The sequence below is a fragment of the Varanus komodoensis genome, unplaced genomic scaffold (genome assembly GCF_004798865.1).
Source record: "Varanus komodoensis strain SLA01 unplaced genomic scaffold, ASM479886v1 scaffold53, whole genome shotgun sequence".
Taxonomy (NCBI): Eukaryota; Metazoa; Chordata; class Lepidosauria; order Squamata; family Varanidae; genus Varanus; species Varanus komodoensis.
In genome coordinates this window covers 1,811,027-1,826,106 of record NW_025336126.1, presented here as the reverse complement: position 1 = coordinate 1,826,106, position 15,080 = coordinate 1,811,027, and the positions used below count along the sequence as shown (strand labels likewise).

The 15,080-nt window shown below is 47.5% G+C and overlaps 1 protein-coding gene across 5 annotated transcripts; it reads right to left on the bottom strand.

Moving 5' to 3' along the window:
- Positions 1 to 746: 746 nt before the first annotated feature.
- CCDC106 (coiled-coil domain containing 106) lies at positions 747 to 14,033 on the bottom strand. 5 transcript variants are annotated; one of them, XM_044448154.1, is made up of 9 exons: positions 13,490 to 13,510; positions 12,945 to 13,068; positions 11,096 to 11,194; positions 10,539 to 10,613; positions 9,904 to 10,012; positions 8,204 to 8,326; positions 6,299 to 6,475; positions 5,285 to 5,485; positions 747 to 3,234 (listed from the first exon to the last, which is right to left on the bottom strand). In XM_044448154.1, the coding sequence occupies exons 5-9, from the start codon at positions 9,974 to 9,976 to the stop codon at positions 2,822 to 2,824; spliced, it is 987 nt and encodes a 328-aa protein (XP_044304089.1). In that variant the 5' UTR covers positions 9,977 to 10,012; positions 10,539 to 10,613; positions 11,096 to 11,194; positions 12,945 to 13,068; positions 13,490 to 13,510; the 3' UTR covers positions 747 to 2,821. The 5 variants fall into 5 exon arrangements, with proteins under 5 accessions (XP_044304089.1, XP_044304087.1, XP_044304086.1 ...); XM_044448152.1 differs by lacking the exons at positions 11,096 to 11,194; positions 13,490 to 13,510 and adding an exon at positions 13,935 to 14,012; XM_044448151.1 differs by lacking the exon at positions 11,096 to 11,194.
- Positions 14,034 to 15,080: the final 1,047 nt, after the last annotated feature.

The window sequence follows — 15,080 nt, the reverse complement described above, 5'->3', positions numbered from 1 at the left end:
CATTTTTACTTTCTAAGGGGGAGCTGCCATAACCTTTCCTGCAACTTGCACTCTTTCCTTACCAAACATAACCTAATTGGGAGTGTAGCATCTTCCCCCCATTCCATCTTGGTTGAAATGCTATGCACATTTACCCAGCACTAACTCCCATTGAACGAAATTGACTACGCTGTTAAGACTTCCATACATCTTTTCCTGCGTGCTCAGCAGTTTCTTTCTCTCCCCACCCTCTGCTCCGACTGTTCAGATCCAGCCTGGAAAGTTCTTAGGAACCCAAAACCCTGCCCATTTCTTTGTGATCTTCTCAAAGCTTCTTCTAAAAGTAATACCTTACTGTTACTTTTGGATTTTTTTCTATTGTACCAATGCAGTGATCTCCAGTTTTTGTCTCATTCTGTTGTGCTCCATGGAGGTATTTTGTTTAAGTCAAATATTTGCATTCTTGCTCACCTTCAGAAGCAATCCCTTAAATCTTCTTCATTAACACCAATTTCAGTTGTGCCTATTGAGATGTATTTCACAATAATTATCTCATTTATGAGAGATATTAATATTCCAATTTTACAAACAGAACTGAAAGTGAGTAAAACCCCTATTTAATCCAGGGGCTCCCAGAGAGGATTTGAACCTGGTCTTGCAAATCCTTGTTCACTCTTCACCAGCCACAAATAGCCCTTTTTGCAGCAACTATACCAATGAAAAAACCCCCAAACTTACATGAAGGACAAAAATCACACATTGCTGAGTTTTATTCAAAATGCTTTTTTAATTTAAACCCTTTTAGTAAATTGATTTGTTAAACATTTTATTTTTTAAGTTAGGTTTTTTGTTGTTCATGTTCTTACACAGAGAAAAAGACTGGGTGAGAAATTACAGGCACAGTGGGAAGAGTCCATTAATTACACTGAATAAAAAGGAGGCATCCCCAAGAAATGGGATATAGGAGTCAAACCCTTGCACACTTGTGTGCCCGTGCGCGCACACGTGCACACATGCACACACACACGAGTGGACATACATACGCAGTGGCATCTTGAAGCCACAGAGGTGTAGGGTAGTCTTCTCCAACTGGGTATCATCCTCATTTTTTGACTACAACTCCTATCATCCTCAGTGATTAGTCATTCTGGCTTGGGCTAATACATACATGTGTGCACATACCCTGTCTCAGGGAGCAAAAGGAAAAGAGTAAATGGCCCAAAATTGCCAGCAAAACAGAGCCCAGGTTGGGGACCTGCACTATGACAACAGCGAGGAAAGTGGGTAGCTGGTGCCCCCGGGTGCCTTCCAGGACAGCCATGAGGTAAGAAATGCAAAGGAATCGTGGAATGCTGGGCCTTCTTTGGGTGACTAGAGGAAAGTGTGTGGAGGCAGCTCAAGGCTGCAGTGAATTCCTCCAATCTTAGGAAAATTAGAAGGCAGCCAGCAGGAAGAGCAAAGCTTGACGAAGTACCAGTAGCATCTGCTAAAGGCTCAGAAAACAGAGAAGGTGGCCATGGCATCCGATGATAGGGGTGAACTGCTACAGCCCATTCAGGTTCAGCCACTTTCTTTCTCTACCAGGTTCTATTCTTGCCCCATAACAGACAAGAAAGGAGGACAGAGCAGTGGGGTGGACTGTGCCGTGGGTGAATTCCATTGCCCACAGTAGGCTTTTAAGGGAGCAGGCACTACCTCCAGGTTTGAGGCCAAGCTGCCCCAAGCAGCAAGGGTTGGAAATGCAGCAATTCCACTCGCACTTGCAGCTCTGGAAAGGAGCTTGTGGTGGCAATTAAAATGGCCTCTAGGCAACAAAGCAGGGACTTTTTCTTTGGCAAATGTTTATGTTTTGCTTTTGCAGGCTGTGGGCATGCCACAAATGACTTGCACACCTGGGACAATTAGGTGATAAAAGAGTACTTAACTTATTTGCAAGGCTTCACATAAAGACCTGGCAATTCTAATGGGGCCAGCCTAAAGCTGCAACTGCTGTCAAACAACCTACACTGCTGCGCCTTAACTGTACAAGATGTGTTTATCCTGCTAAGTTGCTCCCTCTGCCCCCAGTGGTGTAGCCGGGTCATCTTACCCCGAGAGCTTATAGGGTCTTCTGGGGTAACACTCTTAAATAGTCAAGTGTGCAATTTCAGATGTGAAACTCCCAGTGAACATTGCTCTCTTCACTCCCTACACCACCATACTACAATTGACTCTGCCTAGCATATGCCTGGTATGTTAGATCAGATAAAGAGACTGCACACCTGTGCAACTGCACACCTGATAAACATTTAAAAAAAGGTGGCAATGGCCAACAGCCCAGGTAGGTCTCTATCTGCCCATGCCAATCTAGCAGCAGAGTCCAGGTGTGTCTGCCGCCACCACCATTACCTGCTGTGCTCTGGATGGATGTTTGGGGAGCAAGACCTGGCAGCGTGGTTCTTAGATATCAGCCCCATGGTCAAGTCCTAGCTGTGCCACTGCCTGCCTCCATTTCTCTTCTGGCTGTCCATTCCGCCAGTTCCCAGAGGGCAGTGAAAGAGGCAAGACCCATCCCATAGTGGCCTTGAAGGCCCTTATCAGTGTCTGATCAGATAGGCATGCCTGATTGGATGCTGTCCCGAAAAGAACAGGTGCTCCTGGGTAATGCACCTTGTTTGCCCCATGGGCGAGCCAGCCTTGCCTATGAAGTGGCAGTTTCAGCATCAAAACTGTGGGAAAGCAGGAGAGGCGGTGGATAGGAAGCACGGAAAGGCCCTGGGGAACACGGCAGTAGCTGGGAGAACGCTAGACAGGAAGAACGATGCAAGGGCTGGCGAAGTGGCCTCTGGCAAACGGGGGGAAATCATCGCTTGTAACAATCCACAATGGGTAGGAGCGGCTTGGGTGGAGTAGCAGGCGAGGGCAACGGGGTGCCGGCAGCCGGGCCAGGGGAGTCCGTTTTCCGCTTGAACCGATAGGTGATGGGCAGGAGCAGTTTGCTCTTCTTGAGGGCCTGAACTTTTTTGAGGGTCTCGTCGTCCAGCGCCATGAAGCATCGGCGGGAGTACTCCAGCAGCCGCTCCTTGGACGGGTCAAATTCGCCCACCTCGGCCAGCTTTTCAGGGGCCACAATGAGGAGCTCGGCGATGGGCGTGGTCAGGGCCACGGTGTTGCGGTCCACCCGGTGGTGCTCGAAGGCCCGGCTCATGCTTTGCAGCTTCTGAAACGTGTACAGGATCTTCTTGTAGCGACACAACACACCATCGACATCTTTGACTGCGTAGCGGATTGGGGTTTGGACAGAGAATGCCCAGGGGAGACCCACAAACCAGGAGAGTATGGGGAGAATGAGCAAAGCAGCAGTTTGTGGAGCAGGAAAATAAAGAGGAGTAAGGTGTCAGCCCATGAGCAGTCAGGGGTCCAGGAAGGCACAACCAGGCACAGAAACCACAATAAACAAGAAGAACCAAGAGAAAGTTAGAATAAAATAATAAAATTAGAATAAAAAATCATGTTATTCCAAAGTTGGAAAACATCCGTAGATAATGAGGCACACACATAGAAAGGATGGCAGGTAGAAGCAAGAAGAGGTGGAGGAGAAAAGCAGAGTTAACCAAGGGACAAATCGTAATAGGCAAGGTCAGATGAAGGGGAAGAAGATGAGGCAAACAGAACAGGGCAACAGGGTGATGGAGAAAAAATTGTGGAAGGGACAAGAAAAAGAAAGCAAGGGAAGAGTTAGTACATCTCTGGGCAGTTCACAACAGTTAACACTGTAAAATACAGTATCACAAAAAAGCATAACATAAGCCTTTTTAAAGTTTAAAACTGCTGTATAAAAACAAAGTAAAAGCCAGCAACGGTGTCAAAACTGACAAATACACGTATGTATGTATGTGTGTATTTATTTAAAACATTTCTATGCCACCCTCATCGCAACAAAGCCCCGGGGCGTATCTAAGTGATCTATTATTAATATTTCTTAATATTATGGAAGCCATTTTATCAGGATTTAATGTTTTTGTGAGGGAAGGCCTAGAAAGAAGGATAGGATCATGTATACATGTTTCTTCAGCATTTGTACAGGTTGGATAGATTTTGTGCATACATGCATGTGTGCACATGTGTGTGAGAAAAACATCACATCCATATAGGCATTTCCATTTCTCAGACAAGATTTCCCCCAACCTTCTTTTCTCAGACAAAATAAATCTCTACTCTCTTTTCAAAAATGTGAACAAAATGTCCGCCCTGAAGCCCACTTCCTCCTACCAGATCATGTGGTTATATGCCCCTCTTCTATTCCTCCATCATTGTTCTTGGGGAAAAATATTAAAACTCCTTGTGATTCCAAAGCCCAAATTGATAAAATCAGTCAAATACACATATGAAAATCTGCTTAAGCTGCTTCATTGTTTGCAAATATGGTATAGCAGAGCAGTTTTCTGGATAAAGAGCGAGATGTAATCACATCTAAACACTTGAAAACATGAAAACTTACTTCATTCTTGGATCTCCATAGCTGGCACTGATAGATTCATCCCTATTGGATCTAGGGACACATGGGGACACTAAAAAAATTTGTTCTTAGATAGATTAAGCCTGAAGCCAGTTCTTCTGGCTGCAGCAGAAGGAAATTAAATAGGCAGGGCCCAATCCATCAGTTCTCCTGGAGCCTCGCTTTATTGGGCTCCTCTTCACCCTGGACTATTTCCATTCAAGCCATTTATAAGAACTTGGTAACTTTAAGAACTGATCCTTGAGTTTGCTCATTTTCTTCTTCCCTCCCCCTCACCTATTCCTTTTGCATCATATCATTTAGATTGTGAAGGCGGAGACCATCTTGTTTGTTACTGAACTTACACAAAGTATTCTGGGAACTTCTTAGGTTGAAGAGCCAAGGAAAAAAATGCCATTTAAATAAACCTAAAATAACAGATGTAATCAAGATTGCTTAAGGGAAAGAGAAAAGGAAAAGTGCTTTGTTTATAAAGAAATATTTCCAATGAAATTAATGACTTGATTTACCCTGTTAAAGAGAGATTACTGGGAAGTTGAAAAGGGGAAATTCTGATGTGCTATTTTCACAAGAATTTTATTTAGACAAAATAGACAAAATTCAACAGACGAATGCCGTTTTATTATATGGTAGAATAAAGACTGGGCTGGTTGTCAGTTGGAGCAACAGCCACTTTCTACGTAGTGAATGCATCATTAAAGAAAAGATCAAATCTATACTCACCCATCGCTGCTCAGAGAGCGTTAAAAGACCAGCCATTTCTGCAAGGAAAGAGACACTGCCCATTGCTCCCTGCAGGCTACTCACCTCTCTGCCTCTCACGGACTTTAGGTTTGACGAAGCGCCGCCGGTTGGCCCCCCCTTTCTGCTTCTTGTGCTCCGTGGAGCCCCCTTCCTCGGGGCTGCCACTCAGCCAGGAGCCCATGCTGTCGTCATCCGTCACATCCCCGTTCCGGCTCTCCGGCACCTCCGACCGCCGTGGGGGCTGCTTGCTGCGGCAGTGATCGTCTGTGGTGGAGAGAGGGGAAGGGCAGAATACGCCACATGGAGAGGGAGGCAAAGCCCCACTTGGCGTAACGGCATGGCAGGAAGTCCCAGTGTCACCAGACAGAGGATTCTAGAGGGTTGGCCCTTTTCTTTGAATGGGGTCAGCAAGCGGTGACCTTCCAACTGTTCCCAGGCAACTTTTGTCATTGTCATTGTTTGGTTCATTTCTGTACCACCCCATAGCCAAAACTCTTGGGGCGGTTTCCAACAATCCATAAAAACAAAGCCAACGAAATACAATGCAAAGCAATGAAATACAATGCAAATATCATAACATTAAAGCAGCATTTAAAAAAACAGCTAAAGCAGAGTAAAATATGACCCCATAAAAAGACAACACCTGGGATGTATAACTCCACAAGCCTTGTCACTTCCACCATGATCACAGCCAATGGGCAGGATTGATGGGATGTGTAGTCCAGCAACAACCCTCAGGTTACCCCAGCTTCCACTGCAATTTCTTTCTCCAGATTATTCTGGTTTCTAACCCATTTAAACCCAGCATGCCCCTCCCAAGCGCCTGAGCATCCTGATTCCCCACTTGATGGCCATTCCCTTGTTATCTTCATTAGAAAAGGGGTGGGTGGAAGGGGACGAAGTTCATTTGTTCTGGACTTCATTGGTCAGGATTGCTGGGAGTTGGGAGTCCAAAACATCTGGAGATCTACTTCCTGCCCACCTCTACACTAGAACATTCTTTCTTCCAGGAGTATCCAGAGGCCCAATTCTAATCCAGCCCATGTACCCCCTTAACCTCCAGAGCCCTCCTGTTACCAGCATCCAGGCGGGCAGAGGAGATGAACTTGTCCAGCTGGCAACGTAGGAAGTCCCGTTCTTCTTCCAGGTCTTCGATTCGTTTCTGGAGCCAGGAGTTCCTCTCCAAAGCCATGTGCAACTGTGTCCTCATACTGGTTACCAGAGTCAGGGAAGGAGGTGGCATCTCTGGAGCTTCTGAAACAGGAAGGAAACCACACTTTTTTTATTTTGTTTCTTTAAAATGCTTATACTCTGCTGTTCCCCAGAAGGCACACACAGCATTGATAAAGCCAGCACCAGATAAAACCACCACTATAAAACAATTTAAAATACAACAACAGAATCAGTGTACTGTATTTATTTTATTAGATTTAAATCCCACCCTTTCCTTACAAAGAACTCAAAGCAGTTCACATAATCCTCCTACTCTCAATCATATCTCCACAACAACAACCCTGTGAGGTAGGACAGGCTGAGAGTCTGTGACTGGCCCAAGTGGCTCCATGGCTCAGCAAGGACTGGAACCCTGATTAGTCCCAGTCCTGCCAGTTGGCCACCATAGGAACAGAATGCTGGACCAGATGGACCTGCGGTTTGATCCAGCAGGGCTCCTCTTATGTTCTTAGGCAGGGGTCTCAAACTCAACTTACCTGGGGGCCGCTGGAAGTAGAGTCTGGGTGAGGCTGGGCCGCATCAAGTATTCCACAAAAAATGGATTTCAAGTATTCCAAAAAAAGTACAACTGATCCAATCTTCTCAATCTTTACTAATAATAATTCAGAACATGAAGGGTTCTTCAGAACATAGGCTTCTCTTACTTCCTCCTACTCCGTGCTGCCAGAGACCTGACAGCACTTCCTCTTACACAGCTGAGCCACATTTGGCTTGAGGGAGGAAGCAACTGAGACCCTCAGTATGGCTCGAAGATGCTCATCAGTAAGTTTGGACCTGAACTTTGACTTATTAAAGTTCATGGTGGAGAAGAGCTTTTCACACAGATAGGTGCTCCCAAAAAGGCACATGGTCCACTTGAACATCCTGGAAAGCTCAGGGAAGGTAAGGGGCAATTCTCTCAAAAATTGTCCAAGCTTGTCTGCTTTTCCACTCACCTCCCTGAACTTGGCTTTGAGTGCAGAATTGCACTGCAGGTCAATTAGCTCCATTTGGGTAACGACTCACGCAGGTGCATGTGAGAAAAACGCGCGGGCCGCACTATCACTAAACTTTGATATCAAGTGGGGGCCACAAAATATAGTCCCACGGGCCGCAATTGGCCTGCGGGCCGCGAGTTTGAGACCCCTGTTCTTAGGGATGCCTTCTGCTCAATTGCTGCCTCACAACCCGCCTACATCACAGGGTAGTTGTGAGGGTAAAATGAAGCACAGCGGGGTCATGTAAGCTGCCTTGGGTTCCTGGCAGGAGGAAAAGGGGTGGGGTACGAATGTAATAATGTAGCAAATGCCATAATTTAACTCTATTTAACATGAGAAGATGTACTTCCTTTTCTGATACATCCTCAGCTGCCTGACCCTCTTTCCAGGAAATATGAGGCATCACACTGGTTCTCTGTGATCCAGGGATCACAGGGAAGAAATGCATTCTCTGAGCCCAAACCTCACTGAAATTTCTGCAGAGGTGGAATCAGTTTCCAGAACCGCCATGACTATGGAAACAGCATCACCGGCACAGCTGCCGAGGCTGCCTGTCTGCCACTCACAGGGAACCAGTGCCCACCCCCCAGATGTTACAGAACAAGAGTTCCTGACATCTTCAACCATTAGCCATGCTTGCTGGGGCTGATGGGAGCTTGGAGACAAAGAAGGCGTGCAGGGCCACTGGTTCCCCATGCCTGATCCGCAGGATCCAGTTCCTAGTGAAAGGATGTTCACATGTCAATGGCCAAGCGGGGATGTTTTTTCTCACCATCAAAGTTCTCCGGGGGGCTCAGGCCGTAATATAACTGTTGATGAGTTTGCGTCTGAGATTCCATCTGATACCCATGCCTTTGGATGAGCCGCATTTCATACGCTTCATTGTTCTCCTTCACTGTAAAAATAAACCGCAAGGGATGGGAAGAAAAAAGCAGTCTATGAGCCTAAGAAATAAAAAGGTTAAAATGCCAGTGGACATAAACTTATTATAGGGGAATATTAGGAGGGGAACGACCGTAGTGCCCTTTCCCACCTTGCAGTCAAGGCTAGGCAGAAAACCGCAGTTCCAGTAACATGACCTTAGAAAACACGAACATGCGTGTGGCATGCACACCATCACACAGAGCTGTCGCTCACTCACATGCCTCTCTTGCCTGGCCGGTGTTAAAAACAAATTAAAAACCTCAAACCAAAGCAGCACCTGGCATCTTAGCCTCATGCTGCAACTTGAAACTTTGCTAATATGTGATGCTACCGGTTCAGAGCGAGATGGCACGGCCTTATGAAATGGGACTGCAAAGCTAGAGAATGATGTATGTGTGCATGAGTCAGAGAGCGAAAGAATGGAAGAAAAAAGCTAGTGACTATTCCAGACAGTCCACCAAATAATGTTACTAGAGCATAAAGAAGCGGTACTTTAATCTTGCTTCATATCATTTATATTTTCCAAACAAGGGTATAGTTTTGCACCTCTAGCAGTACGGTCAGGTTTTCTATTACTGGGTAAAGCAAACATGAGAAGGGAGTGTGTGCTTCCTTGCCTCCCTCTTTCATTGCCTTCCTTTCATGGAAATTAACTATTTGAAGAGGAAAGACTCCTCTGTCTGCGGAAGCGCTCCATGCAAACCAAAACACAAATTTCCCTGAATTCTGGCTTTCATGAGGAGCTCCCAAGGATACACGAGGCTCTCTGCTTCAGACAGGCAGCCTCCATGAGAGCCAGTGTGGTGCAGGACTGAGACTTAGGCAAATTGGGTTCTAGTCCCCACTCAGCCATGGAACTAACTGGGAGATTTTGGGGCAGCTGCTAACTCTCAGCTGAGCCTACCTCACAGGGTTGTTGTTGTGAGGGTAAAAATGGAGAGTGGGAAGAAAACCTTGTAAGCCACCTTGGGTTCCTTGCAAGAGGAAGAAAAACAGGATATAAATGTGATGTGCTGCTACTACTAATAATCATAAGAAATTGAAGGTGACAAATGTGACAGTCAAGCAGACTGGGCTGGGTTAGAACCCTCTGTGTCCTTGCGTGTTTGCTTTACCAGTGAGATAACGCCTGAACAGGTCCAGACATGCCGCTTCATACCCCAGTTTTGCATTTGGAGAATGCAAATGGTGTACAGAGATGGCTGGTTGGGGCTGAGATGGAAGGTGATCTTGAGAAAACCACACTGGCAAAGAGCGGCCACTCTGTAGCAGCCACTTCAGGGATCTACCAGCTTATGAATTCTCAACACAAACATTTTGACGAGCCTGGCAAGAAACAAGGGTTGGCCTCAAAGCGAGTTAGCGACAATTAAGTTCTTACCCACTTAGTTCCCCACACAATCAACGTGTTTGAAGTTACTACACGCTTTTCACACAGACTTCAGCTAGTCCTACTAAGTTGTATCTGGAATGAACCTATTGTTAAGAGGACAATGGTGGTCACCCAGGCCCCATGTAGACCCCTCCTCAAAAGCGACACTCACTGACCTTGCTTTGCTCCGGCTCCACGGCGTCCCCGGCCTGTATTTGCCCGTGGCTGGTGGTGGTTACTTTCGCTCATTGTCCTCCCGCCCCGAGCTGGACGGATACTACCAACCTGAAGAAGAGGAGAAGCACTGTAACGAGGCACATGGATTGTAAACCCTAGAAACCTTGTGGTTATTTTGAATGCTGTCTCCTTCAAAATGCTGCTCTCTTTCTCAGTCTATAAGGTTAGTGCTGCCGTTTGTGTTTGTGCGTCTGTGGCAGTGGAGATCTTATAATGCAGATCTTCATGGGAAGGTAGGAAACTGCATACCTGAAATCTTGAAAGCCAATAGGGTTGCGGCTTTCCTTTGTATGGTGTAAGCAGGATGGATAAAAGGCAGGGGTTTTTGTGTTTTACTCAGTCATAGTTAAATCATGGAATTTGCTACCACAGTCCTCAGAACAACAGTGGGTGAGACTACAAAGAGATTGTTAACTGGCCCAAACTTGCCCAGTGAGTTTCACTGCTGAGAGAGAATTTGAACCAAGTTCTCTTTGCTCATTGCTGCCCCAATCCCAAAACTGTGCCGCAACGTCTCTTTAGGGGATCCTAGTTTCTCAAGAACCCCCTCCTCAGAACGTAGAAGGATATCTACCTGAGCCAGGTTGACACTTGGAGTTCCAGGGTCCTCTGTTAAAATACGGATCCCCCTGGAAATAACACCAAACACCTAGGCAAAGACAAAAGAGGAAACCAGTAGGTTGCAGGATCCCAGAGAAACAATCCTGTAATCAGGAGGCTGGAAGTGGAGCAAACCGATGCCTTTGCAAATATGAAGCAGAGAGGGTGGTGCTCTGAAAGAGCTACATATTTGGGGTGCCTTCCCTGCGAAAACAGTGTGTCAGATCATCTGTCTCTCAGGGAAGCTTATTTTTCGCAACCCAGCCTGGGATAAGAGATTTCAGTTCACACACGCACGCACTTGCTGTTCTAGGGGTGACCAAATGACTTAAAAATGGCAATGACTGAGGTGCTGCGAATACTCTGGTGTCATCTGATCTGTGATGACAACTTCACACATGCACGTTACCATTGGAAGTTTCAAGGCTGTGAGTGATGAAGGTTTGTGGGCTGCTTTCCAGGGATGGAGGAGCCCAAAGGCAAAGAGGCCAGGGCCAAAACATCAAGATCACCAGCACAGGTTTAACTTACAGCTCCTGTGGTCAGTAATTGAGCCTTTTAGAATGGGGGAACAGACCAACTCCTGGTGTTGGCAGGGAAGGCGGTATGGACCTCTGGGGACTCCACTGGCTGGTTTTGGCCCAGAGGAAGAACAGAACAGAACAGAAAGAAACCATTAATTGCCACATCCTCAAGGTCTCACACCTTTTCCACTCCCTGTTCTCTAAGGTAATTCATACCAGAAAGCCCAGGGTGGGGAGAACTGTTTATTTCTAATAACCGTCATGTGTTGCAGACAGCTCAGCACCTTGGATGCTGCTGGTCTTGTGCCTTATTTATTTATTTAAAAATTTCTATGCCGCCCCATTTGCCGAAGCCTCGGGGCGGCTTACAAAACATCAGTTAAAATATAAAACACTAAAAATATAAAACACATTAACATTATAAAATAAGTCGCCCTGGCCGAAGAATTAAGCAAATAATATTAGCAATTAAGATGACGTTTGAATAAAAAGGTCTTCGCCTGGCGCCGAGAAACAAATAACATATGGAGCCATATGCCAGGGCTCCATCCCTGAAATTCTCTTCAGCCTATACCTGTCACCACTACATATCCCGGCACTTCTCTTCACTGTATTTAGAAGAAAAGGGAACGGATGCTTTAAAATGACGCACACATGCAGTGTACATATCAACAGATCGTGAATTATGAGGATCCCTCCCAAAAGGCTGCTTGTGGACGAGGGCCCTGGCGTGGAAGAGCGGAGAGTCCAGGTGGGGCAGGCGCCTGAAGAGTGGCTCCTCACCAGTCTCCCTCCTATGGGGAAGTCAAGCAAGCCCTGTCTCTGCTCACCTCCACACCCCACGCAGCCATGTTCAGCCTCCTCACCAATTCTCCCAGGTATTGCTCTGGGCTGTGGACGGCTCAGAGGAGTGGAGAATCGCAGTTGCCTGGCTGCTTAAACACCTAAAAGTCTGACAGCAGTGCAAAAGACTCTGGGTTTCACCCTTCAGCTCAGCCTGTGGGTTTCAGCCTCTCCCCAATCCCATCAGCCTTGTCTAAATGCCGCTCAGTTCAACACCACTGCTCTCCTCCCGCTCCTCCTCATCTTCAAATGATATTGCTTCTCCTTGGTCCATCCATCTCCACCATCTTCGCATTATCCATGTACCACAATGAACTTAACTGTGGCCCAAGCGTTTCTGCATCCTCTCTCAGAACACCCATCTGAGGAAAGCCATAATCCTCAGGTTCAACTCCCTTCGGTAATGCATACTTAGATGATACGAGGATATTATATAAGTTTGTTGTAAGATGCAGTTACAAAAGAGAGTACATGAAGGGACTGGATCCTAAGGAAAAAGTGCTTTATGACTCCGGCTAAAATCCCACAAAGTAGCATAGTACTAGGTCATCACCCTTCTCTCCTTTCATGTCCAGCCTGTGCTCCACTTGCTTCCCAAATCTCCACTAATTTGCTCAAAGTAGGGCAATGGCACCCACTCCCTTATATAAAATATTTCCATGGCTAGAGCAGGGACCCCTGCAGCACCCCATAATTCATCCTCTATGCACAGCCTCCCAGATTTAAGTCACTACTGGATAATTACTTATCCATGTAGGAACTGGATGGTATAAGGGGTGTATTTGTTAATTGGGTGTAACATCTACCAAAAGGGAGCATACAACTAGTAATATGACCACTTGGTATTGCTTTTTGTAAGCTACCCTGAGTTTTGTTTGCTTTTATACATGGAAAAGAGGGCCATAGCCATAGGCATGTTTCATAAGCAGGGGTACTGCTGTTCCTAGATCCCCAGATGCCCTTTTCCCTAGCCACCCCCCTTCTGGCCACGCACTGTTCTCCAGCAGTCTCACCTAAATCCCGAAATCAATCACTCTGGTCTGTGGACGTGAAATCTGAAGCAAAGGTCGGGGCTGGGCCAACTGCACCAGGAGCTCAAGCAATGCCATCGGAGGGAAGGCGAGTCTCTAGGGGTGCCTATGAAGCAGAGTGCAGCCAGAATGAGTGTCATGCCCCAGGATCACCTGGGACGCTGCAAGGGATGTTGGGGCATGGTGTCCAGATCCTGCACTGCTGCTGGTTGGGCCAACAACATGCCTTGGCTGGGCCACTTCTCCAAAGCCCAAAAGGGGCTTCTGGCCCAGTCAGACCCCATTCGCAGCATCGACACCCCACTTACCTTCCTTGTCCTCAAAGACGTTTTCCTTGCCCGGCAAACGGCGCCCCCTCCCCATTACTATCACGTGCTCCTAAACCGACCTGCAGATTCTCTCCTGCCCAACTCGCAGCCAAAAGAGGCACAGCGAGGCCCACCACCCCGCAGCCCCCTCCTCAGCGCCCCCCTCCTGGCCCGCATCCCAGCAAATATCAGCTTCTCCCACGCAAACTCCTTATATACCGGATCGACCTGACGACGCCACCAGCGCCAATGAATCGCCCGAGGAGGGAGGGGGGAGATCGGCCACCCGAGCCGGTCCCCTCCCAATCCAAATGGGCGTCTGGCAAAGAAAATCAGAGCCCATTACCACAACTCCAAAATGGCCCCGGCTGCTGATGCCCTATGATGAAGGATGCCTCCCTGCTTTTCTCCTCCCCTCTCCAAATTTCGCTGGCGACGTGCTCCTGGCACTTTGGAACGCCAAGCGGGGACCTTCCGTGCGCCCCGGGCGCAGCGCCCGGAGGCTTTTCGGCATGGCATATTTCGGGGGCCGACCTCCAGGGAACCGGCAGCGTTCCTGGAACGCAGGAGGGGGTGGGCAGCGGGCAGGCAAAGATCCAGGGAAGTCGAGGGGTGCGGGCAGAGTCTGTCTCCCCTGCTCCAGCCAGGCCGACGAACTCCTTACCTTGCTCCTGCGGCCGCATCCACCGCGGAGCGTCCAAACAAGTAGCGCCAGGCAGCAAGCAAGCAGAGAGCGCAGGGGAGCGCTTGGAAAGTGCGGCGGGAAGAGGCGTGTCAGGAGACGGAGGAGGCGCACGAAAACCTTGAGGTGGGAAGGGATGGTGGCAGAACCTGGGCAGAGAACGAGGAATCTGCGGCTGGAAACAAAATCCCGGGCCTTTTTCACGCAGGGACGGTTTATCGGTACGGGAGAAGGAGGGATGCGTGCACATGGAGTTACGACCTGCACGTGTGAACGAGCTGTGATGACTATAGCGGTAGAAAAATGGATTTAGGGTCATCCTATGCCCGCTGTCGCTTCATTGCACAGGAATCAGTTCGCACATTCTGCTTGCCGGAAGCCAGGTGATGCGTGCACGTGTGAAGTATTGAGGTGAAGCAGAGGAAAAAGTCATAACAAGGGCATGCAACGATTAGACTTTCCGCACTGCCTTGGCCATCCGGTCACGTGCCTACAGAAATTCTCCATACTCTTCCCCCTCCAGCTTGTTAATCCTAATGTATCGCACAGTTTGCCTAAGCAGAGGAAGTTCAGGCCTTGCAGGCTGTTTTGTCTGGAATGCTGTCAGGGCCTGACCTTAGTACATGTTAGGAAGAAAGAGTGCCTCTGAGTGTGTGCTGAGCACCTCCAAATAGAATGAAGGATATACTGATACCTATACTGATTATTATTGGTTGTTTTCTGTACCACCCAATAGCTGAAGCTCTCTGAGCAGTTCACAATGATTCATAAAATGCACCAATTCAGATAATAAAACATATGCAATTTAAAAATAGTTTAAACACCTAAACATAATTTCAGCCAAAATACCAGACTTGTTAAAAAGATGGCTGCCATAAATGCCTCAGTGTGTGGCCTTGAACTACCATTAAGTGCATAGCAGTAACAGGAGGGTCTTAACCTGGTGCTGACAGAGTTGATGCCAATGAGGCCTCAGTGGAGGGATTAATTCATAACTGGGGGCTGCCACTGAGAAGGCCCTCTACCTTTTGGCCATTCTCCACACCTTCCTTGGAGGTGGCACTCGGAGGAAGGCCTCGGATGTTGAGTGTCATGTTCAGTGTAATTTCAGGTTGGAAGACACAATCT